The sequence below is a fragment of the Lissotriton vulgaris genome, chromosome 4_1 (assembly GCF_964263255.1).
Source record: "Lissotriton vulgaris chromosome 4_1, aLisVul1.2, whole genome shotgun sequence".
Lineage (NCBI taxonomy): Eukaryota > Metazoa > Chordata > Amphibia > Caudata > Salamandridae > Lissotriton > Lissotriton vulgaris.
The window spans coordinates 1,456,706,721-1,456,733,440 of NC_141691.1; the positions used below are offsets into that span (position 1 = coordinate 1,456,706,721).

The following is a 26,720-nucleotide window of genomic DNA, read 5'->3' on the forward strand; positions in this document are numbered from 1 at the left end:
TAGTGATTTTGAAACTTGTATTACCAGTCATAGAGCTCGACTGAAAGATAGAGGTTATTCTGATAGGATTTACAATCAAGCTTTGGCTAAAGCTAGACTGAGAACTAGGGATAGTCTGCTACCAACGGAAACTATAGCTGCAGATACATTGGACCGCGGCTCTAATTCAGGTGAAGAATCCAAGAGCTGTCCAAGATTTATCACTGCTTTTAGCAATGAAGAACATAAGATTAGAAGTATCATTCAGAGAAATTGGCCAATTGTTCTTACTGATACTATATTAAATTCTACCTTACCCAGTAAGCCTCTGGTCACATTTCGAAGAGCTAAAAGCATGGGCGCCACTCTTGATATTAGTAGCCCGGAGCTTAAGCAAAAGAATTCATGGCTGCAGCCTAAAGCTGGTTTCCGAAAATGTTCCCACTGTAGGGCATGTAAATTTGGTGTAAGCAAAACACACTATTGCATACCATTTGACCCTAAAGAAATTCCTATCAAAGGCAATCACTCATGTAAGACAGACTTTGCAGTTTATGTCCTGATGTGCACCTGTGGATTAAATTACATCGGAAGTACGAAGGCACAGGTGCACGTCAGGATTCTCCAACACCTCAGAGCCATATTACATATCAATGCCACGTATCCAGTAGCACGGCACTTTGCATTAAAGCATAATAAAGATCTAAGTTGCTTGTCCTACTATGTAGTGGGATCAGTCCCCAAACCTCGGAGAGGAGGGAAAAGGGAGTATCTACTGAGGCAATTGGAGACGCGTTTCATTTTGGAGTTCGACAGTAAGTGGCCCAATGGCCTCAACACCACTGAGGACATCCATAACTTTTTGTGGAAATCTTCTGTTAACATCTTTTTCAGTCTGTCTTGTATATGATAGCTAACCTATGTTGATTATGGGATTTTTTTGATGAACTTCTGAGTCGAGTCTGGACAAAGTCTCCCAATTACATGTAATATATCTGCCGTTGGTATATACACCCCACCAGATGAGTAGTCAGGTTCCCTGTTGCTCATTTGGATTGCTGATCCTCGTGGGGTTTAGAATTCATCCAGTGATAGTTTTTGATCCTAATAGATAGTCAGGTTCCCTGTTATCTATATTATTGTGAAATTCATCTTAGTATTTAAGTGGTTTAACCACCAATTCCTCTAGATCTCCAGTTTGATTATAACTTTTTTCCTTCCTGTAAAAAAAGTATTCACGTAACTTTTTGGCACATTGTATATAATAATAATGAATTACTGTTTTTAAAATGTTTTAGATTTACCTTTTAATAGAAAATAAGGCTCAGTCCAATTTTTTAGCGAGGTAATATTCTGATGCATTTTTTCGTATTCAGGGAATTATTTATTATATATTTCAGCACTTTCATAGATGTGTTTGCACTATATTGAAAGCTTTTTTGCACATTATGCAGAGGTGTTTAGTCACCTTTTTTGTATATATTTATTAGCACTTTTTTTGCACTTTATAGCCTACATAAGTCCCAGCGAAAAATGTGGATTGTTTCAAAGGGAAACAATTGACGTGGTATGGTATAATCATTGCTGTTGTACAAGTTGAGGCTTGCTCGGCATAATGGATTTATCCAGTGAGTTATTGTAAATTTGCAAAAATGTGGATGTATTTTTATATATTTATTTTTATGCCTTGAGAATTCAAAGTATTGATTAGTATGTCATTGCATTCATGCAATCTAGATTTTAACATGTCTCCAGAGTTTTTATAGGATTTATAAAACTAAATGGACATGTACTGTATTCAGCCTCGACAACTAACAGTCTTTTTACCATGTCTAGTATATCACATGACTATGCTGGAGGCGGGCTGTAGGCGGGGTGTATGGCATTATAAAAATAAGTACATTATGCTACTCTCTGCATGTGAACAAGGGTCGCTGAGCCCGAAACGCCTCATTGCTGGTTTTATCATCTGACCCTTTTCTGCAGTAAAGAATTGTTACACTCACTTGTGGTCCGTCTCCTGCTTCGCCGAACTCATGGGATTGGAGGTAGCTGTTGGGAGTTCTTTTGGAATATATATATATACACATATACATATATCTACCTTAACAATGTTTATATATTCAAGGTGCTGGGATGTGGAGTTAAGAATAGTACATTTGTAATTCCTCTATAAGCACTTACTTACCTTTTGATATTTTGTCCCGCGATATTCTGCCTATCATACCTCAATGTTCTGTAGTACAATCGACACTGTGATTGTGCTGTGTGCCACATATTTGCCACTTTTCTCCACTGCAGGGCATTACAATGCATTTCAGTGCACATGCCTATGCAGCTCAAATGCTGCACTTATAATTCTTGGAAGCGCCGCAGTATGCAGTGCAGTTTAATTTCATTTAAATTAAACAGAGGTGCCAAATTTCTGTATCATATACAGACAAGGGTTTTGCTGGTCAAATCGAGATACTTCACTGCACATGCAGCTCTTTAACTCTGCTCCTGGTTTAGATAGTAAAAGCATGCTGTGTATGTTTTGATATTGAAATATTTACATTACAGGCATTGTTTGTGTATTTACCCTCATATCTATATGTGTTAAGGGTTGTCTTTCTCTGTTCACTGTTTTCTTTCATGTACCAATAGTACTGATGCCCTATAGAGACTTGGAACGCCTTTCTGTCATATACATATCTGAAATGCATTAGTGAGCACGATTCTTACTGTACAGCATTCCTACAACTTTATGTTTTCCTCCGTATACACATCTTGACAATTGCAATGGATCAGTAGGTAACACATGTGCAGACTCTAGTCAGCCGACATACTGAGTAAAGCACGCAAGCTGGTCACAACAATATGCCTTGTACCGCATCCAGTGACCATGCTTTGCGGCAGTCCACCCACTTCACTTAATAGAAACTCTCCGCTTTGCTAGCAGCAAAGCTATAGCTGCTAATTTACGGTTGGATGGTTGTATGTTTTTGTTAAGACCCAGCAGACACATTTGTGGGGTGCATTCCACCGACTTCATGACCATAGCAGTGAGAGTGTGTGTAACTTGCACCCAATAGTCTTGTACCTGTGAACAATCCCATGCTAAATGCATAAAATCAGCATCAGGTGCCCCCCATCTTTTGCAGCTCACAATGTCCCGCAATCCATACTTACAGAATTGTGCTGGGGTATAGTATAGCTGATGTAGATATTTGAAGTGTATGATTCTAAGATTTCCATTCGCTGTCAAGCGCCCTGTTAGTGTACAACATGCCTTCCATGCTCAATAGTGTAGCAAGGATGGCATTCTACTTAGCTAAAGTCCCCTCATCTAATTCATGTGTGTCTTTCTGTGAGGTGTTATATAGCCGTTTAATGAGCTGGGACCGTGTTTCGGATGTATAAATTAATTGGAGTCTGCTTTTTATGAGCAGCAGTATTGAGGCCGCTTTACCGTCTAGGTGTATTACTGAAGTGTCTATGAATTTTTCCTCCCAATAGCCATCCCCCATTGTGTGAAATCCCGCTGCGCGTAAAATACTTAGTGAACCACTCTCTCTTGTAACGGAAATACCAGAATGCTGCAATAGCGGCATAGCTGGGCATAGAATGGGATGGTCCACACCCTTCGCCCAAGTGCCCTCCACGCATGTACTGTGCACTGTACCATATCTAATTCCCCATGCTCAAATATAGAACTATTATTTATAATCATGGCTTTGAGCGGAACAGGATGCACTTCACCTGCTTCCACTGCTACATGTGGGATATAAGTTCGAGCATGCTGCCAATAATATGCAAAATGCGCCTAAGCTCATAAATAATATAACTATAGGTCTCGGGCTGTAAATCCTCCCTGCATATATGGGTGTGTTAATATTTTCCATCTAAGTCTCGGTTTCTTCCCCACCCCAGCCAGCGTAATTATTAGTGCACAAAGTGTTGTAAAAAAAGTGTTTTGTTAGGCATATGGGGCTGTTTGTGAATAAATACAGGAACTTGGGTAATACTATAATTTTCATCAACGCTATTCTATCTGCTAGGGACAGTGGTAGCTTGATCCATCTTGCCACCCGCTCCTCCAACCACCAGTTTGTATGACCACTTGTGGGTCCTGATGGATCCATGTCCCCAGGTACTTTACCGGGTCTATGCACCATTCCAGCGGGTATCCTAGGTTAACGGACTTCGTGCCTGCAGTCAAAGGAAGGATGATCGACTTGGACCAATTAATACCCATTCCTGAGTACTACTCAAATCTCACATATTCCTGTAGAAACCTCTCCAAGTGCACCTCCCGCTCCCTCACATACAGCAGCATGTCATCAATGTACATGGACACTGCAAGCGGCCGTTGGTGAAAGCACAGGGCTGCTGTTGCGTTTCTCTGTCACAATATACATGCCAGTAGTTCTGCGATGTATCGCTCATGTCCCCGATGTATGCCCATTAACACACACATGTGACACGGGGTCTGTGTACAAAATCTTAATCCAATTAGTGTATGCCACCGGCATCCCCATGCGATGTAGTACCACAAACATATACTTCCATGAAATTGAATCTAAAGCTTTGGCGGCGTCCAATAACACGGCCACCATTGGCAACATGGGTCTACTAATATATGCCACACCGCAAACAGCGTATGCAAATTTTGTAGGTGGACCGAGCTGGCACAGACCCTGATTGGTCCGGTAGGACTATTGTAGGCAATAGTAGACGTAGTCAAGTGGCTATGACCTTTGCCAATATCTTAGCATCAGTGTTGATAAGCCAAAGTGGGCTGTACAAGTCACAACTATTGGGCAATTTACTGGGTTTCAACAATGCATTCTTTATAGAATTCCCCAGGCAAGCCATCTCCCCCTGTAGCTTTCCCATTTGGTTGTGAAGCAATGGTCTCTTTGATTTCCTCCATCGTTATTTGTTGTTCTAAGAAATTTAGCTGTCCCTGTGTGAGCCACACCAGCTCTATGTCCTCTATATATTCTGCAATATCTGATTTTTCAGCCGACTCTCGTTAAGCATACATATTTTTTTAGTACTGCACAAACGTGTTAGGTATGCCCGGCATGTCATAATAAACATTATTCTCACTGGAGATCACTTCCACTATATGTGTTCGTGCCAATGGTTCTGCAATTCTACTGGCTAACGCTTTCCTGGGTCTACACCCTTCCCCATAATTTTAAGCCCTCCACCTCCGCGACATGTTGCGCACCTCTTGTTCTGCTACTTCATTATATTCTGTCATTTTCTCCCTAATTTCTTCCAGTGCAGCCTCCTCTTTTGCTTCTGTATATGCCCTTTCTAAGTTCCCCAAGTCTATTTCAAGCTGTTGCAGCCGCCCTCGAATAGACCTAAGGACCCCAGCTTGGAGACCTATACATGTACCATGAAGCATTACTTTCAACGCCTCCCATACCATTTCCATACTCTGTACTATATAATGTTCAAAGAATTCGGCAATTGCCACTCTTACCCCTTCCCGGAATACCTGATCAAGCAGTGAGGACGGTTGCAAGCGCCATTGGAACTGCAGGCGGTTGTGTGTGGGAATTGACATAGTCATCAGAACCAGTACATGATCCGACAATCTCTTTGGAAAGTGTTTGACCCCAGAAATCCACGTAGTTACGTCTTTTGTGATTAGCCAATAATCCAGTCTTGACCATGACTAATGTATGCAGGAGTGATACGTGCCTCATCCGCCGGATATCAATGAGACCAAAGTCCCTCATGCCCCCACAATGACCTCTGTCGCCCTTTTGGGTGGCCTCTCCGCCGCAGACAACTGATCCTCAGCCTGTACCAACAAAGCATTAAAATCCTCACCACAAATAATTGCAGAAGGCGGTCATTTGTGTAACTTGACCCATATTGTTGCGAAAAATACAGGGTCGTCCACGTTAGGCCCAATGACATTGGCAATTGTCACCATTGTGCTACACAATTTCCCTTGCACTATTATATACCGTCCCTGCTCATCCACTTCAGAATGTATGAGTACGAAGGGCACATTATTTTTTATAAGAATCATCACGCCCCTTGCATACAAGGAGTAGGAGGATGTTAGCTTCACCCCAGCCTATCTTTCTGCCCCTTTGTTCTCTGTTCGGTTGGTAAGGTGTGTTTCCTGTAGGAGTGCCACCTGTATACCTTGCCGGTCTAAGTAGGCCAGCACCTGGCATGTTTTCTCTGGGTTGTTGAGGCCCCGAACATTCCATATTACCCAGGATATCACATTCTTAGTGTTTACTGCCTGTGTCTCCCATTGCCATTTACTCTAATCTGCAAATGCGTGCTATGCAGCTGTCTCTGTGATTGCAGCAACCCTTGTATCATGCACACCATGCTTTTGTCCAAATATAGATCCCCAATTACTCCACCCTCCCACCTTAGCATCCCAATCATGCCAGCAAATCCCTCTTGGAACAAGACATAACAGTAAAACAATAAAACATCCAACATACTATATGGTCACCAGTATTCTGGTGCAAAGTAAATGTTTAACAGTTGAGGTTTTCCCCTCAAGGGGTTTCCAGTGGCCCACTCACCCCCTTGGTGTTAGGGGGGGATTGGACCACTTCATGTGCCCTGCATCTTCACATATTGGAGTCCACCCTTTATGCCTCAGGTAGTCAGTCATTGTCCATGCCCATTTATATAGATGCCATTCCCAGCCTCTATCACAAGGCATTCTATGTCCTCTACATAATAGCATACTGGGCAATACACATTGTCACCCTATGGCCTAGCAGTAACACAGTGGATTGAATTTCATACGAAACATATACTCCATGACAGTTTCTGCGTCAACTCCCACCTCCAATCCCTCGCTGATTACCAAGCACCTGTCATGGATCTGCCGCAAACCCAAACAGTTCAATCTTCATTGTCTGTATCGTCGCCTGAGTGCCTCGCTGCCTCTTGTCATTCCAGTGCTTGACAAATGTCAATGCTTCTTTGGGTGACACAAATATCCTGTTTTTGCCCTTGTGCTGGATTCTGTAATGAGCAGGATACAACATGGCGAACTGCATTTTCAAAGTTTGCATTTTCTTCTTGACCTGTTGGAACTCCCGTCTTGCCTGCTGCACAGTCGCTGTGTAGTCCAGATACAGAGCAACCTCGATCCCTTGATATGTCATAGTACCCTTCTCTCTGGTTAGTCTGAGCGCTGTATCTCGATCTCGATAATTCAACAAGCGAGCAATTATAGGCTTCAGTGGGGTGCCTGGTACTGGTTTGGGGACCAAAGATCTGTGTGCCTGTTCTACTATGAGCATTGGTGGGAAGTGTTCCGTGCCTTGCATATCTTTGAACATGGCCTCCACATAGAGCTCCATTCTGCCTGTATTGGTGTACTCAGGCACTCTTGTAATGAAGAGATTATTACGCCGAGACCTAGCTTCAAGTTCCTCATTCTTGGCCTGTATCACAGCTAAGAGCTTCTCCATTTGTGAACACGATGTACTGACCGTGCCCAGCGTATCCTCTGCAGTGGATATACATTACTCCGCTTCTGGCGAAACCCATGTTTATCAAGTTTTGCCTCCATGTTATCCATTCTGAGATTAAGGCTGTCTATCTTATTGTCGATAGATTGTAAACTCTGCAGCATCGCCAGGATGGTGCTTTCTAGCATGCTGGTGCCCCCCACCTCTGACTCTTGTTTATTGTCCAATGCTGCTTGAGTTTGAGATTTAGTAAGGCAATTGGATTCAAAGGTAAGCTTGGACTGTTGCTTGTCCGATTTACCCATGTTGCTTCTTTGTAGTCTGTAACGTGGAGTTCCTGCGCAAGCACACTCACCACTCAATCCTCCTCCACTTGGCATAGCAGTTGACTCTGTGTTGTAATGTCCACTCTCAGGTGATACCCAGCGTGAGCTCTACCACCCGTATCACTAATTCGCTGCCCGCTCCGCTGAGCAGCTGCACTGGGCTTTGCAGTGCTTCTGTTCTGCCAGTCTAGTTTTACAAGCTGTGTAGTAGTAGTGCACCCCCGCAAGCACCTGGTCAATAAGGCAGTTCCTATATTAGAATGCTCCTTGGGGGATTACCATATCCAGGTATTCCAGCTGTGTCAGCACCCTCCCAGCAACGTTAATGTCTCTCTGTATCAGACGTGCAGGGGTTAGCTCATCACCACTACACGCCTGCTTCATCCTATGCGCTGATCTCTCAAAGTAGGCCACTTTCTCGTCTGTTTGTGCCTAATTCGCTCTGTCAACCTACTGCACTGCTATTTATATTGTCCAAGTGATTATCTTGTGTACCTTTATCCTTTCACTCGCAATACTTCGCATTTCAGTGTGGGATTGTTCAGTTCACTCGCCCCAGTGGTCCCCCTCTCTACAGGCTGGGCAGCATCTCCACTGTGCTATCTTTGCACCGCTACTCACAGCGCTGTGAGGCCTGCCAGCCTTAGTCTGATCCTATACTGTGCTATGCCTCTGTCGATGATGCAGCTGTCCCCTGGCTCCCCAGACCTCGGGCGCTACGGCTTCTGGCTGGCGGGCCGCTCTGTCTAGGCCGCCACATCTGGATTGGCCCACCCTGTCTCACATATCACACTAAAATTAAGAGAATGTGAGTCCTTGACTAATACGACTCGCCCTGGGCGCCACTTGATCCGGCATCTTTGACACCATTTGCAGGTACCATTATATAATCATATATTTACTAAAATCAATCAACCCGTCAACGTGTGTTACATCTCTTTAATCGCACATTTTGATAGTCCTCATTTTTGTGCTTCCAGACCAATTCCAGTGGCTCTTCACCCTTCTCTCCATGCAGTTAATATTCTGGCTGAGAAGGTAATCCTATTTATTCATGGGTAGTTAGTCCGAGTTGTACATTGTTTTAAATATATACTCTATATACAGTAGCTGACACCTTCCCTAAATTACTTTTTAGGTACATCGTCATCCAGTCCTCGTCCTGAGGAGAACCTGGAATAAACAAGGTTCGAAACGCGTTGACCCCCAGCCTGTGTCAAGAACTAGGGGTGCAGACAGGGACAAACTCATACCACTATTGTGGACCCTTCTTGCAACTTCTTATAACTTATTATTCACAGGTGTTGCGTGACAGGCAGGCTATTCCATCTTAAGTTCCGCCCTGTTCACAGGTTTTTGTTATCATAGGACTGGCTCTATTTTCGTTAACAATTTGTAAAAAAGTGTTCAATTTGCAACTATGTGCTTTTGAATCTATGTCACAGACAATAGTTGGTGTCACCATATGAATTTGATTATATGTTGTCTTACCATGTTTGTAAGTGTATGTTGCCTTCACTGTGATATACTTTTGTAAATATTTGTATATATTTCTTCACGTTTTTGCACTGACTGTCGTGATGAAGTGTCTATTTGATGCCATGTTTCCCATGCAATAATACAAAAAGTTTTTTCAAAAAATACTTGAGTTGTCGGGTAATATTCTAATCCCTGGCTGCACCTTACTGATTGGCTGTGCAGCTTCTTACTCTGTTTCTAACTTTCCTGATCAGCCACTTAGCTCTGTTTCTCAATTATTGAGGTCCAGGTTGGTCAGTAGCAGGACCCCACACCTTCATTGGTGCACTGTTTGGTTGAGCGGGCTTACGCTCGCAAGGTGTTTATGTTTTTTCGACTATAAAGTGTGGTCGATTTCATGCATTAAGTGCTTTCAGGCTCTTCCTGTCAATCCTAATATGGCTGAAAAGGACACTCTATCCTTCAGTGAGGATCATATCCAAAAACTTCTCTCGGACTCTACCCTTTTTTCCTCTGTGAAACTCAGTAGCACAGCAAAACAGCTCAATTACAGTGACAAACTTATCAGACTCCGAAAAAAACATGTGAGAACTGAGCTACACGGACATTTCTTACTGGCTAATCTCCGAGCCGGGACTATCCCGTGGGGGCTCCAAATAAAAAACGTGCCAGTTATATTTACGGATGATCCAGTCTACCGCAAAGGATTTAGTTTTATCAGCACTAAATGCAGTAGGGATCTGATGGTGCACACCGTAGAAACTGCTCAAAGAATCTTGAAAAAGGAGGAGGAGGAAATTGAAGAACAATTACGAGCAATAAAAGACAACCATACGGAAAGTGAGGCGAAAGCTCTCCTAGAAAAGATCGAAAAGGAGATAGTCACTTTCAGAGACAATACCATCAACTTCAAAACTACTAAATTTGAGAAGGATCAAAAGAATTTTAACATCGAGACAGTGTATCCGTATCTTAAGGACGATTTCTATTCGAAATCCGAATCTACGAGATACCTGAATTCCAATCAAGGCAGATCGAAGAAAAGGTTCACCACCTTCTCCGAGACATCATCTTCGGAGTCAATGGAAGATTCTGATGCTGGCGAGGGACCGTCCAATAGGAACCAACACAACAGGAATACTCCCAAGAGGCCTTTTTTAGGCCAGGGCCAACCTCAGAAACGAACAAGATTCAAGCCCCAGTGGGAGATGACCACCCGCAAACAGCACTACAAATCATAGAACCTTCATCCATCATTAACATCTCTGGCAAAATTCTATCACCAGCCGAAAAAGAAGTGTTGGAACTCGGTCTTTCTTATGTTCCGGGAGTGGCTATGGATTTTACAAAAATCAAAATGGAAGTAATGGAATTCTTTCGCAAAATCCGCCTCAGATGGTTTTTTCGAGACTCGCCGGATCAGGTATCAAGCGAAGCATCTGGTCTGAGGAATAAATCCACATTCTGTCCCTCCAACTATAATACATCGAAGAATATCCTCGCTTTTGAGCGTTCGGTCATGTCATCACTGAACAATTTGGAAAGAAAACGCCCATTTGTAAAAGCAAACATCACCAAAAAACAAAAAGAGGCCATACATCAACTCAAGGAACAACAGGAAGCGATCATACGTCCAGCGGACAAGGGAGGAGCAGTAGTTCTGTGGTCAAAGGATCTCTACAGGTCTGAAGGGAGAAACCATGTATATAACCAGGAGTGGTACCGCCGGATCAATCAAGATCCCACTGCGCAAATACTGGATGAAGTCACGAAACTGGTCAACAATGCGAGGGAGTCTGGAATATTAGGACCAAGAGAATCTGAATATCTTGTAAAAAAACATCCAAGAACCCCCCATCTGTATTTTCTGCCGAAAATACATAAAGACCCAAAAACACCTCCTGGACGCCCTATCGTGTCTGGTTGCGATTCGGTGTTGGAACCCATTGCACAATTCGTAGACATTTTCTTGAAACCCTTGGTGGTCCAAGTACCATCATACCTTAGGGATACTATGGACTTCATCAATAAGGTGGAGGGACGCAAGTTTAATCCTTCTTTCCAACTTCTTGTGACCATGGACGTCTGCTCCCTCTATACACAGATACCCCAACAAGATGGTCTTGATGTAATCGAACTCTATCTAGAAAGCAGACCCCGCCCACACAGAGTCCCCACTGAATTGATTGTCTCCTTCGCCACATTGGCTCTCAAAAAGAACTTCTTCACATTCGATGATGAGATGTTCCTTCAGGTGAAGGGCTCAGCTATGGGCTGTCCGTTTGCGCCCGAAATGGCCATCCTATATATGGGCCAGTATGAGGACAAGTACGTGTACAATGACAATCCCTACAAAGAGTACATTGAGCAATGGCTCAGATTCATAGATGATGTCTGGTGCATTTGGAATGGTTCCCAAACGCTCTTGGAGGAGTTTCATATATGGTTGAACAACAGGAGCCCGGACATCAAATTCAGTCTCAGCCACAGTTCCAAAACCATGCCCTTCCTGGATGTAGAGATCACGGTCCGAAATGAGGAACTTACGTGCTCACTATACCAAAAGAAAACAGACAAGAACAATGCCCTCCATTATAGGAGCTACCACCCGAGGAGCCTCCGGGATAATCTCCCGTACGGGCAATATCTTCGAGTCAGGAGGAATTGTTCTTCAGTCCAACAATTTGATCTTCATGGGCAAGCACTTACGGTCAAATTACAGGACAGAGGCTATCCGCAGAAGCTGCTCAAACACTCGATGAAGAGAGCGAGATGGACTCCGAGGGAACATCTCCTCGAGAAAAGATCTAGAACTACCAGTCAGAGGATGGTGTGTGTCTCTACTTTTGGACCCCATACCACTGAATTACAAAAAATTATCAGAAGGAACTGGCATCTGGTTGAGGAGATCTTACCAGACGCTGGCACACCATTGTTTGCCCTAAAGAAGAATCGGAGTATTGGCCAGATGATCACCTCTACCAGGCCACCGGCAAAAAAAGACACCCAGAGTACCATCTTTGGGTCAATGCCAGTAAAGGGACATCGCAAATGCGGTACGTGCACTGTCTGCAATATTACAATGGAAGGTTCACTTTTTACTGATGGGAACAAGTTCTGGCGCCACGAAGAGCATACCAACTGTAAGACCAAGTATACGGTGTATGCCATCCAGTGCCCCTGCAGAAAGCTGTACATCGGCAAGACTACGCAGGAAGTGCGCCAAAGAATCATACAACACAGGTCCCGTATAAACAACAAGACTCTTACGGCACCCTTGGTGTCCCATTTTTTACAACAAAAACATTCAGTGAATGACATGCGATGGACCGTTCTGGCAGTGATCCGAGGTGGCAGTGGTGACCCAGATGTACGCTTATCACAAAAAGAAGCGTATCTCATTCTAAAGTTTGATACATCCAACACAGGGTTAAATGAGATGTCTGAACTTTCCAACCTGGGACCCTGATCTTCCCCGAACAGTTCTTGCACTGCATGTGTAATTTGAATGGACCTGCTTTGAGCTGTGAGACTGTGGCTGCAGTCTGCATTCTTTTTTTTCTCACTACGGCTTTCTTCATTATGCTTTCATTCTTGTTTTTCCTTTTCTTACTGTTGGTAATATGGGGCCAGACGGGTAGAAGAATACTTGCTTAAATTAACAATTCCCAGAGTGTCTAGGGACCAATGTTGATCAATGTGTTCAATTTTTGATATAGGTGTGGTCTGGTACAGCGAAATGTTATACATAGAATGTGTTTTTCCTCTGATGGGTTGATTATGGTTTGCCATTGTTGTGAATCTGTCATGCTTTTAAACGGGCTATTTACTCCTGGTTCATTTTCCAATAGACGAACCATCCAGACATGTAAACATCCCCCCCATTGTCACTGTCGACATTCCCTACACCTTGTGAACTACAATGACCAAGATCCTTTACACCATATCAACCCACCAATACTGCCGTGCCTTTAAGTGGCCTCCCACAGGGCGGCGCCCACTCACTAATCTGACCGGACCGGCAGATCACGGACGACTACAGACTCTGACTGTAGAAGGCTCTGAGTAAGTTAGCTGCCGCTTTCCTTTATTGCCATCTTTAACGCGGTATAGTTAACGGTAACATTCAAGCATATTTACGGACTGTGTCTGTTTACAGCTGACAGCGAGAGATTGATTCCCGCCCAGACACTTTGTAGCAGACGTGTCTCCTTCGCACAGCGTTCATCGCGTGCAGGTAGGAAGCGTTTCTGCCTCCTTTTTTGAAATCTGTGTAAGCGCGAACCCTGTCCGCTGCGGAGTTTAATTTTGTGAACTCTGTACCTTTACTCCCCAGCCGCCTTCTACGTTATAAACACTAAAATTAAGAGAATGTGAGTCCTTGACTAATACGACTCGCCCTGGGCGCCACTTGATCCGGCATCTTTGACACCATTTGCAGGTACCATTATATAATCATATATTTACTAAAATCAATCAACCCGTCAACGTGTGTTACATCTCTTTTAATCGCACATTTTGATAGTCCTCATTTTTGTGCTTCCAGACCAATTCCAGTGGCTCTTCACCCTTCTCTCCATGCAGTTAATATTCTGGCTGAGAAGGTAATCCTATTTATTCATGGGTAGTTAGTCCGAGTTGTACATTGTTTTAAATATATACTCTATATACAGTAGCTGACACCTTCCCTAAATTACTTTTTAGGTACATCGTCATCCAGTCCTCGTCCTGAGGAGAACCTGGAATAAACAAGGTTCGAAACGCGTTGACCCCCAGCCTGTGTCAAGAACTAGGGGTGCAGACAGGGACAAACTCATACCACTATTGTGGACCCTTCTTGCAACTTCTTATAACTTATTATTCACAGGTGTTGCGTGACAGGCAGGCTATTCCATCTTAAGTTCCGCCCTGTTCACAGGTTTTTGTTATCATAGGACTGGCTCTATTTTCGTTAACAATTTGTAAAAAAGTGTTCAATTTGCAACTATGTGCTTTTGAATCTATGTCACAGACAATAGTTGGTGTCACCATATGAATTTGATTATATGTTGTCTTACCATGTTTGTAAGTGTATGTTGCCTTCACTGTGATATACTTTTGTAAATATTTGTATATATTTCTTCACGTTTTTGCACTGACTGTCGTGATGAAGTGTCTATTTGATGCCATGTTTCCCATGCAATAATACAAAAAGTTTTTTCAAAAAATACTTGAGTTGTCGGGTAATATTCTAATCCCTGGCTGCACCTTACTGATTGGCTGTGCAGCTTCTTACTCTGTTTCTAACTTTCCTGATCAGCCACTTAGCTCTGTTTCTCAATTATTGAGGTCCAGGTTGGTCAGTAGCAGGACCCCACACCTTCATTGGTGCACTGTCACATATCACAGCGGTACGGCCTGGATTGGCACCACTTCCCCCACGCTCACCTTGAGTAGTCAGTTCTCCAGACACTCCACTCTCTGTATCTCAGGCATCACCGCACTCGATGTCTCAATAGTGGCAGAGGGGATCCACCATTTTCCACAGGCCTCGCACCAGCTCGTATACTAAGGCAGCTCGCTCAAACCCCGACTCGGTGCCTGTCAATTAGTTCTTTGGGGCGTCTTTGCTCTGTCCTTGTCTATTTTCGTCCTTAATGGCAGCGCTATTGTAGGATTTTGAAACGGATTGAGGCTCGACCGACAGAGCAGCACCAATGTGCTGCCATTTTGCTGTTTCAGGCTCTCTAGCCCCCTCCCCCCCCCCGCGGGCTCAGCATGATGTGTTTTTTTTCTCCTTTCCTATGTGTGGTGGCGATGATGTTGGGAGACTTAGATGTAGGTCTAAACTAATGCATTGAGTCAGACAGAAATCGTTTCTTTAGGTCTGCCAAGCTCAAGTTTAAAATCGAATCTCAGATAGGATTATTAGGACCCTGCATGATGATACTGGGAGTGGATATTGTTATTACTGAGGAATTCATATCTATTAAGCCAGGACAAGGGAGGATAAATGTTGGAGTTACCTCATGGTGAACAGTATGACTGTGACAAATGTATTGCTATATAAAGTGATGTAACGTTTATTGAGATATTTTCATATTGTAATTACTTTAGTGGTAGTCCTTGCTTACTCCTGGAGTTCAGTAATAGGCCAGGAGTCCGGGGAGAAATTAAACCTGAGGAAGCCCTCCTGTGAAGTACATGCGAGGCCCACCCTGATCCAGGTACATCTACAGAAAAAATGAGAGTGGACGGCTTTCTAAAATGAATGCAGCCGGTGCAGGGTGAAGATGGCAGGTGGGTGAGTGGGCCCCAAAAGATCAGGAGCCCTCGACCACCACACTGCATGGGAAATGGGACTCTGTGTTGCACACCTTCCAGGAGTATTAAAAGAGTATATCCTAACTATTTGTGAATTGGGCCCAATATCTTTTCATCATTGGGTGATATAGAAATATCCATTTCAAAATTGTTAAAAGGATTAGGAAGGTATATTTGTAGAGGCTTCACTCTTCAATGGTGATGGACCTACATCCCTGGCCTAAAGATACATTAAATGACACTGCAGTAGCCACTGCTCTGTAAGTGCCCTTGCTTTACTGGGCCACAGAGTGAAGTATTTGACCATTTAAGCTTTTTTCTTCAGAAAACACCCTGCTCTTTTCAGGGAAACTGAAGAAAGCGAAATTATTCCTAGGTAGGACTGGACAACAGCCCTAAAAATGAACAACTTCCCATGCATTTTCTTTTTTTTTCAGCACTTACCAATACTTGTCCCTATGGTGGATTTGCTTAAGATACTGTTTTTCTGTGCTTTGCTTTGTGTGATGTATTTTTTATACAGCATACTCACCATGTTTCTGTAACATAGCACATAAAGAAAGGGAACTGTGCTTGCTCACAAGAGAATCCGGTCAGCCACTAGCTATCTGTTTACTTCACTGAGGGTATCAAAAGGAGATATACTTTATGCAGCCAAGATGGATCTGAAACTTACATATAACTTCCGGCTGAGGTGCTATCAGTGGAACCAGAGGATAACGATGCCGGGACTTGCTGACCGGGCCAATGACTTCAGGGCTCCTTGTCCCACACGGAACCCGGAATTCTAGAACATGCCGCTAAATTCACAGGTTGGAACTGGCACCGCTTTTATAACACAGCAAAACAAAAGTAATATAAAACGTTCTCCTGAGCAATATATCAGTCATTAAAGTGACAAAGAATCGTTTTTACTCTGACTTTATTTTAGAATAAGCACAAGGACATGTCTAAAAACATTAATTATATATTACCCATCTACATTGTGCCTAGAGCGATTTTTAATTACAGGTTTGATCAGATATTGTCCATCCACAAGTCTTTGCTCTGTCCGTCAGCTCATTAGTTCTACCCATGAATCTTGCAGACCCGACCTGGGAGGCCATGCTTCCTCGGTCGCAGTACCTTTGCTGTGGAACTTTTTACTTCCTAACTTAAAGGCAGTCATTGGTCATTTACCTATCTGGTAAAAACTTACAAATTTGCTCTTTTATGCAACATATGTCCTAAATACTTATTTTGTTCGAAACTCTGCTCAGGACTAAGACACTTTCTTGGTGTAAGAGTGTTTAATTAGGTCTGAATTCATTATCGTCAACATCCTTTTGAACACTGGAAAATAGCAAATTTGTAGTTGATGTAAAACTCAAATACGATACGACTGATTTCCCAGGCGATTCCTCAGCTACTAAATTTAAGTGGACTGTTACAAATAGTTTCTCTAATGTAGATGATTTCAGTTCACTTTGGTTGTATTTTGAGGTATTTTCAAAGTTTCAAAGTCCCTCAAAACGGGAAACATCCTTTACAACGCAACTTTTACCCGGTCCACGCAGTGCTATTACAACGCAGGTTTTACAATGAAAACCATTACAACGCATTGCACTGGGGGGCGCTCTAGGATAGGGAATAGATTTAATTTACAATCCAACACCTTTCCTAGTGTCCACGGGGACTGGAGTTGGAATAGTAAATTAAACTATTCACTATCCAGCACCCCAAAGCGCTATGCGTTGTAATGGTATGCGTAGTAAAACCTGCGTTGTAACAGCATGCGTGGTAAAAGCATGCGTTGTAACGTCACACATCCCTCAAAACAAATGCTGAACACTGGCACAAAAAAATACTGAAACAGGAATACAAAGATGTGCTTTTTATACTCGCTGTACCAAAAGACTCAAGCTATACCACACCGAGGAAACCTAAGAAGCTGTGTTTGTCTGTGTTCCTTTCTGGAGGGGGCGTGACCTGGCTGTTCTGGCCAGACTGTTACTATTGCAGCAGGACTAACGCTGGTTTGCCTATGGTTGGTCTCGGTCTAGAGCAATACAGCGAGGGAAAACGATGGACTGGAATGTAGCTGCGAGCTATTGACAGTGGCTGAGATTAATTCAAGCATTCCTAACACCACTTTATTGTTTGTTGGGTTGGTTGTTCCCAAATAATTGGCAACAAACTATTATGCAACCTCATGTTTAAGGCCGACAGATTGCTTTTGAAGCTATTCATCAATGTCTGGAAAAGATTTTTATGAACAACGGGACCTCCGTTTAAATAATGTCTGTTTCTGAAATATTCAGCAGACGTGATTAAAAAACCCAAGTGATATCAGTATGTAAGGGGCAGTAACTTCCAACAGTTAAAAAATGGAATTACATCAGAGTTAGAGCTACACTTTACAAACAGCTTGGAGGTGATGTGCAGGAGTTCCTATGGCAGTAGACACCCCATCCATCATCATGAACGGGTCGTTATTGGCACCCAATCTAAATGATGCATTCCCAATGCAAACAGGTTCATTATGTTAATCACCATCAAATTGATTGAGCCATGCATTGCCAAATACCATTTGTCCACTGTATTCAGGGAGCAATTGGAGGTCTTGCGCAATTGTACCACCTACAACTTCAGGAAAGGATTATTGAGCCATATAGGCACCACATACCGCCCTCCTCCCAGAAGAGATAAGAGGTGGGGAGTGGTGACGCAGTGTCACCATCAGTTTGTTGCACATAATGATATGTTAATCTGTAACCTACATAACTACAACTCACATAATTTTCACATGTTTTACATATGACTTATTCATCATTTCTCCTACTATTTCACATATTATTTTTACATTGTTTTATATATAGATTGAGCAAAGTGAATGAAACGTATGTTTCTGATTAATTTTATTTACCATATGTGCATCTTACGTTATCATGAGTAGACCTGGGTGCCTTATTCCATGTTTGAAATAAAATTGCATTCCTGCTTGCTGTGCATAACGCTTTTTTTGTTTCGCACATCACAGTCACTGTGCGCTCATTTAGGAATGCTATTCTTTGTTAGATTACAGTTTGAAGGACATAATGTTGCAATTAACTTGTGTGGGCAGTGACTTTAGCATCTGCATGGGATGGGAATCTGAGAAGGTGAATTCTCTTTTGTGTTCTATCATAAAGGTCGGAATAAGGAAGGAAGTTGGCATTGAATTGTCTGTGAGAAGGAGGTGATGCCAAGTACAGCAGGAGCACTCTTTTCTATAGAATGTGTCTCTTCAATTTACTTTCATGTTTTAACTATATGAATCTTGTTAGTTAATTAATGCACTTGCTCCTGTCCACATTTGCAGGAGGAAGTCTTTGCCCTCTCCCTGAGACCAATGCTCCTTATTTTCCTGCTCATAGAGTTACTCTTGCGAGCAATGACATTCCTTCTCCTTCTAATTTGAACCTTCATTTGGTTCTTCTTTCAATGCTATAAGTACTGACACCTCCTGCTTCTGAATTTTCCCCACCTGCCAACAACCTTGGCTTAGCATTAGAGAGTTTACTTTATGGAAACAAGCCGTCATTTTGATTTGCATATGTCACCGTTCATACCACGATATTCTGATTACTAAATGGAATTACTTGGATTATATTCATGTATGCTGTATTCAGGTGAAGTTTGAAAAATGTTTAATTGATTTGATTGGAGAGTGTAACTTTACTAATTTGTTAATAAACCTTTATGGTTTGCAATCTAATTCCCCTCTGTCATTACTGTGGGACACAATCTGTTTCAGTGTCAATGCAATTTTAATACATTTGCATTTTCAGCCCCAGTTCGTGAAAAAGGTCAATCCTAGTGGACAATAGCGGAGCTCTGAGTTTGCACCAAGTTATGGTGGTGTAAACACCATCCTTATCCTTCTCACTCTCCGGGGAAGGTCTGCTAAAACCCTATTTAGGTTAGTTTGGGGACAAAGGTTTTACTTTTTGAAATCCATCTCCTCCTGTACATTATTACCAACTTGTGGATAGAAATATTGCCTGCCTTGCTTAATAATAATTTTAATGTTAACGTTATAATAGCAATAACATATATTCACAATTAAGTACACATTTCAGGGCGTAAATATAGTGCATTTGTCTGTAGGAAGGACATACCTGTGAGCAAAACTGGATGTAATGGCAAGAGGAAATAATGTCAAGGTCATGCAAAGGTCACTGATGGCTAGGTTGATGATGAAATATTCTGCTGGCTTCAGCAAATGCTTTTTCTTGTAGGAAACATAGAGGAGAATGCTGTTCCCAAATAAAGAGCAGATTCCTGTAAGGAAAAAATATAATTTATTATCTAGTCCATTCGATGCATTTAGTTTCATTCTGCTATTATTTATTTATTTAGATGTTTATTTTTAAGGTATTTTATAGGGGAAAAGCAAGGTTCTGAGCGCAGCACAGTGTTTCATTGGGGAACATTTTATTGCAACAGAAGCATACTACCATATTAGAGAAACAAGAAACAATGGTACTGGGAGGTAGGAACCTGGAACCGTGACAGAAATAGAGTGATTATTGTACATTTGTTTTTTACATATTGCAAAGTGCACATTCTTCTTAGGTATATTGCACATTTTACAATGATGTGGAAAAGAGTGTTAAAGAGTTTCCTCATTCACACATAATTATACTTTAAGTATGTAAATTGCATAAAGTAACAAAGAGATACTAAAAACAAGTTTGGATTTTCAATACTGGTGAACAATCCTTTGCTACATCCCATGCTTCAGCTTGAAGATATTTTATTCAAAACTGTGCAAGGCTATACATTGTTTGGAGTTAAATCTTTAAAAGGTAGGTTTAGATAATAGAAAAAAACAGCAAAACATAATGTTTGAGAGAGACTGTTCCCATCAAAAACGAATTGTAGGAAAAAGACTTTAGCCCTATGTGAGGTGGACGTAGTTTGACAGTTCATATAGTAATGTATCAAGGTTCCAGCAGGTAACCTACAGTTAAACAATCTGCAATTCAATTTTTGATTACTTCCTAAGAGATCTGTAAAAGATGCTAATGAGACAAGTGTAAATTATTCAAAAACTAATTTATGTGATGTAAATGATGAGGGTACAAAGAATTAGAACAGCACAAAAATGACCCAGGTTTACAAACGGATTCTGTATTGTTGACACCTCAGAGTCATAAATGTGAACATCTATTGTGAACATAAATACATCAAAAGAACAGCGATTCTGAACAAAACATAAAACACTTCCTAAAGGAAACTAATCAACAAGGAAATAGATGCAGTTGTCGACGTTTCGGTCTTGTTGGTGTTTGCATCCGTTAAACCATCTTCAGGACGATCAATTGAACAATTGACCCTTTTGAACAATCCTTGGGGAATGTCTAAACATGACTAAATCTCTTATGCAGGTAAAATCTTCTTGGTTAGTTGTACCGAGAAAGAGCTGATGAAAAACTATTTCAAACAAGCAAAGAGAGGAACGCTATTCCTGTGACTTGCAACTGTTCCTGCAGTCGGCGTATGTCGTAACCAAATTCAAACTAAAGCACAACTCCTCTGACAGTCCGCTGTGAATACAGTCAGCATCTGTGGGAGAAAATGAGTGCAACTGCGGTCACTTGTATCTGTGAGCATCAGACACAAGCTCGAGTGCTACTCCTCTAATGAACCACTGTCAAAGCAGTCTAATCCCTTGTAGGCACATTTACCTGTTAATAATTTACTTTCCCAATCCTCCATGGGTCAATTGGGTTTCCCACTTTCCTTTGCACTATGTGAGGTGGGGCACAGTGCACAAATCTTGCAACTCAAACTGCTAAATGTGTACACCCAGTCAATTTTGTGAGTAGAATTTAAACTTTTCCCTCCCGCATAAGTTTTGAACTTTGACCAAGTGCCATAGATGTTGAGGTCGGATCACCGTTTTTGTGCCATTCATACTTATGGCCTCATTACAATGTCGGGCGGAAACGTTCCTCCTGACTCCTTGTCAGATTCGAGAACTGGCCAACTCGTGGTCGGCCGCTCCACACGAGCAATTACGATGCCTCCGAACACTGTTCGGAAGGACTCTCATTGACTTCTATGGGAGCCTGTGTTCCGACTAACAACACAGGCTCCAATAGAGAAAATGGGTGCCTGTGGTAAACCTTGCACCCTGTTGCGGGCACCCCATGGTTCCTGCAACGCAGTGCATGGTTTGAAAGGGGGGTCCCTTGGGTACCCCCATGGCCCCCCAACTGGAGACCTCAGAATGAAGGGGGGCCTGCTAAGGGCCCCTAAAGTCAGTTTCCGACAGTCTTTACGCATCGGACAGACCGACTCGGAAAGGCTGGTAGGAACTGACATCGTAATCACTCGATCAGAAACGCTGTCTGTAGAGCTGGACGAATCGTCTCTGACCGACTCGGATTCTCCGAGTGCTGGTTGGAACCGATTCGGAATGACCAAATTGTTTCCCTTCAAACTGCAAACATCATAATCTGTTGGTCAGAATTGTTTCCGACAGAGTCGGGGGATGTGTTCTGACACAGTCTAGGAAAATCCGGCAGTCGGTCGGAGGCTTTCTGCCCAACATCGTAATGAGGCCCTAAATTGCAAATGGATATCCTGTAATAAAACAGTTCAGCTAACAATGAATAAACACTGCCTTTGGCTGATTCCAGTGATTTTTAAATGTAAACTCAAGTATTTCCATCGCATATTTAGTATCCAAACAATTAGATCCAGATGTTGATGTTGAGACAACACCAGCACAACCAAAAAATCAGGGGAGGTAGAGGTTAAGGCTAAGTTTACCCTCCTTACTGTATATAGTTTCACAAAATTCAAGTATATCGGAAAAAAAAACGAACCCATGGAGGAACTAGGATTCAACAAAATCAGTTTGCGGTCTCCAGGGATAGAAGTAGGTAACAAACCGAGAGGCGTGCTTTGATGAAGGTGTGACTACAAGCCCCTCTACCCCTGTTGTTTACCATGAGGCAATAGTATTGCTTAAATAGAAATACAAAATATCGTTAAGTAACCATATGTATTTTGTGTATACACATTAGGTGTGCAATTCACTATATCCTCATTATTGGATTTATTAGGAGTGGCACGTACGTGGCTGGACCCCGTGTAGTCCTGATGAAGAGCTTGTAGGGGACAGCTCGAAACTTGTTGACACAGACGCAATACTAGGGGAACCAAACTCATTAAGGTCAGGTTTCTCCCTGGTATTAACCCCTGAGTTTAACCATACCAGCTAGGGGCAGGAATAAATAGTAGCTCACTAGATAGGTATTTTTAAGACTTATCTTCCTTCCACTCCATAACACTGCACCTCACATAGTCCTTAGCTAAGTGTTCCTACGTAGTTGGCAAGTTGCAGCACGCCTCAATCAGTAGAGGATTGAGAGGTCTCTAGAAAAAGAGTATTTTTTCTAGTAAGGTGATTACAACAAACTTTCATTGAATTTGAGTTCCCCCATAGGTTAGTTTTTTTTCGAGACCACACCATAACGCTCACCCAGGAACTAGTGGTTGGGCCACACTTGGCTGAGGGCACAGGATAGTGAGGTTAGGGGTTGTGGGAAGGTATTTGTGGGCCAGCATAGAGTCAACTCCCGTCACTGACACCCAGGCCACCATTGCACAAGTCTTGGGAGCCTACAACCAATCCCAAGACATGATGGTCCAGGAACTCACTGAGCTCAGGGAGATAAAGCACCTGCAGAGGGAGTAAAGCTAGCAGATGGAGGTCCATATCTCAAATATGGGCTCTATGATTGGGGTGCTGCAAGACGTTTACACCCACATGTTCAGGGCTTTCCCACTATCAACTACCCTTGTCTGTGGTCCTACAACATCTACATCAGCCACAGCCACAGGAAGGGAGGCCCTGCCACCTGAAGAACCATCTTCAGTCCTTTAGCCCATGCAACTGTGGATCCCACCCCACCACTCTGCTGCAGGGGACATCCACGCAGATCACAAGGAAGTCAGGATTTAAAACCTCTGCCACCTCCAGCAAGAAACCTCAATGCTAATGTCCTTCAGTGTGTGCCTACCATTTACTCTGTGGACGATTTGTGGGCCCAAATGCCTTTCTGAGACCAGTAGTATTTATGGACCTTGGGCTTCAGATAATTTTGGCTCTCCAACTATTGTTTCATTCACCATGACTGAATCATTTACGTTTTGCTTTGCTTATGTTATGTTCACCCTCTTTTCTTTCATCACCTTTGGTACAGTAAATTTACAATTCAAAATGTCATAGATTGGTGTTTTTTATATGTCAACTCTATCAATGCATTTGTTTCATTCCATCATAACTTGACACTGAAAAATCTTAAAAGATGGTATAAACATAGAATATTTGCAAGTAGGTAATGTTATTTCAAGTTTCCAACCATGATTCCCAAAAATGTCATACCATTCAATCATCCACTAACTATGTTCATTCCATTTGACCAATATTTGTCTGTCAAAAGTTCCTTTCATTGACAGTACAATGTATACATGACACTAATACTCAGTGCCAGTTTTCACATTTCCTGTTCCAAACCTTGCAAACATGGAAGAAGAGATATATCCAAAGCAATAAGATTGAATAGGCAAATTATCATTGATTCATGACATCAGCTGAAGCGAGACCATCTGGCTCACATAGGCACTCCAACATCATTAACACTGATGGACAAAAACGTGTCAGTACTTCATTTTGTGGCCACAGGATCATTTCAATCAACTGTTCCAGTGTCTGGTGGAATGTCAAAACAAGTTTCAGTTGTGTGCCACAAGAAGTAATGTCTTACAATGATGAGACACGTCAACAGCTACATACGCATTACATAAAATGAGGATTTTGCCAGTGTGAAGAGAGATTACCATGATCTATCTTGGCTTTACTATCACATGTGTTCTAAGCAAATGAAGGCACACATATTGCTTTTGTGCCAACACATGACAGAGAGCAAGTTTAATGTATTCATCAAATCTTCCATTCAATCACAATGCAAGTTTGCCTCGGTATATGATTTGTACATTCAAAGTCTGTGTGTCTGTATTTGCCAGGAACAATCCAGGCTCCCTCTGTATGTGGAATTAGCACCATATACCTGCCAATGTCACAACTCTGAAATGTCCAAATGAAGAAGACATGGTGAAGGAGACTAAAATAGATATGAAAAATATTAACAATTACACAGAACATGACACCCACATTACAAATTTAACTCTAGGAAGACACAGTTCCTTACAACAATCAGGAATAACCAATGTAACTGAACACAGTGTCCACACTTTGATCAACAGATACATTTGGCCTGATTTTCCCTGCCCTTGCCCTTCCCAACAAAGTGCCACCACATACTTCTCTCATCACCAAATCAATAGTTGGTGAAACAGTGAAAGACATGACATGTAAAAATATACTTACAACGTATGCCCAAACAACGCATGCCTGTACCACGTGGTCTCTACCACAACCGCTTCTTTAGCAGGCATGCCCTTACCACGCAATTTTGTGGTGAAGACATGATGGGTAAAGGGGCATGTGGGCTAACTATCAAACCCCTGCCATGTAAACTGTCCCTTTCCCCCCTGCCTCCTAAAAATGTATCCCAAACCCCAAAAAACACCCTGATCCCAGCCCCCGGCATGAGCCCTAAACTATCCCCTACATTCCTAAACTACCCTAACCCTGCCCTGTAAACTGTCCCTTCTTCCCCTGTCCTGAACCCTAAGAACTAAGCCCATGCCCCAAAAACTACCCTGACCCAAGCCCCCTGCCCTGATCCCTAAACACTATCCACTACATTCCTAAACTACCCAGACCCTGCTCCCTGCCCTGTAAACTGTCCCTTTCCACCTGCCATGAGCCCTGAATATTAATCCCATGAACCAACAACCACTCCGACCCCAGCTTCCCTGAGACCTCTGAACCATAAAAACTATACACTACATCCGTAAACCACCGACCCTGCTCCCTGTCTTGTAAACTGTCCCTTCTCCCCCTGCCCTGAGCCCAAAAAATGAAACAAAACCCCCCAAAACTACCCTGACCCGAGCCCCCCTGCCCTGAGCCCTAAACACTATCCTCTACATCCCTAAACTCCTTGCCCTGTAAACTGTCCCTTTTTCTCCGTCCTTAGCCCTAAAAACTGTCCCCCACCATAAAAACTACCCGACCACATCCTGAGTCCTAAAACCTACCCCCACCCCACAAAACTACCACCTCCACCCACCAAGCCCCAGCCCCACTTACCTCACTGTGTCCTCTCCCGAATCCTGATATTCCTTCTTCTTTCTGTCTTCCCTTCCTGTGCCTCCGCTTGGCAACTAGACAGCACATTGCCTTAACCACACATATGCATGGTTAAGGCACATGCATGGTTAAGCTAAGCATAGTACGGCTTGTGGGGAACAACACTCTTGGCTCAGCCCGCATTGTTAAGGCCCTTTCCATACTTACACTCATGAAAAGAAGTTGCCAATGACATTTAGATGTTAGCCAACTCCTTCCTCTTCACCACTATCATCTTCATTTGGCAATTCAGGAACCTCACCTGGAGATCATGGTCTCCATCCCCTGTGATGTAAGGGATGTTCCGTCGCAGGGCAATGTTGTGGAGCATGTAGCAGGCCAAGGTGATTGGCCACACCTTAGTTGGTGAGTAGAGGAGTGCTCCACCAATTTTGTCCAGACAACAAAACCTGGGTTTTAGGATCCCGAAGGCCCACTTCACTGGCCGCCATGTACTTCCATGGGTCTCATTGAAGTGGACTTCCCCTGGCATTGTTGGATTCTTCAGGGGTGCCAACGACTATGGTCAGTTGGAAAAAGTTGAGTCTACTTGATGGAAGACAAAAAAGGGCCAAAACATTGTCCCACTATTCCAGATTATGAACTCAAAATGCCCCCAAACAATGTATTGAAAGATTGCACTGACCAACAAGCCAGCCTCTCCCAAGTCCAAGCTGTGGCATTTGCAGGGGTATGGCGCTGTTCCGTAGTACAAATAAATCGTGGGATGAGCCGGGGAAATGGGCAAAGATGCTTGTGATGTACAAATCCAGTACGAGGACAACTTGCATGTTGATCAAATGGAAGTTCTTTAGATTCCGGTAGACCTGTTCTCTGGCATGCGGTGGCACTAATGCAACATGTGTGCCATCAATTGCTCCA

The 26,720-nt window shown here is 42.8% G+C and overlaps 1 protein-coding gene across 5 annotated transcripts in view; it reads right to left on the minus strand.

Annotated features, from left to right (window-relative positions):
• Window positions 1-26,720, minus strand: part of LOC147724100 (opsin-5-like) — a 1,241,395-nt gene that overhangs the window by 599,288 nt on the left and 615,387 nt on the right. For all 5 annotated transcript variants that reach the window (XM_086965683.1, XM_086965682.1, XM_086965681.1 and 2 more), the window contains one exon: window positions 19,684-19,846. In XM_086965683.1, the coding sequence (XP_086821809.1) occupies window positions 19,684-19,733 (50 nt within the window). In that variant the 5' untranslated portion in view covers window positions 19,734-19,846. The remainder of the gene's footprint in view (window positions 1-19,683; window positions 19,847-26,720) is intronic.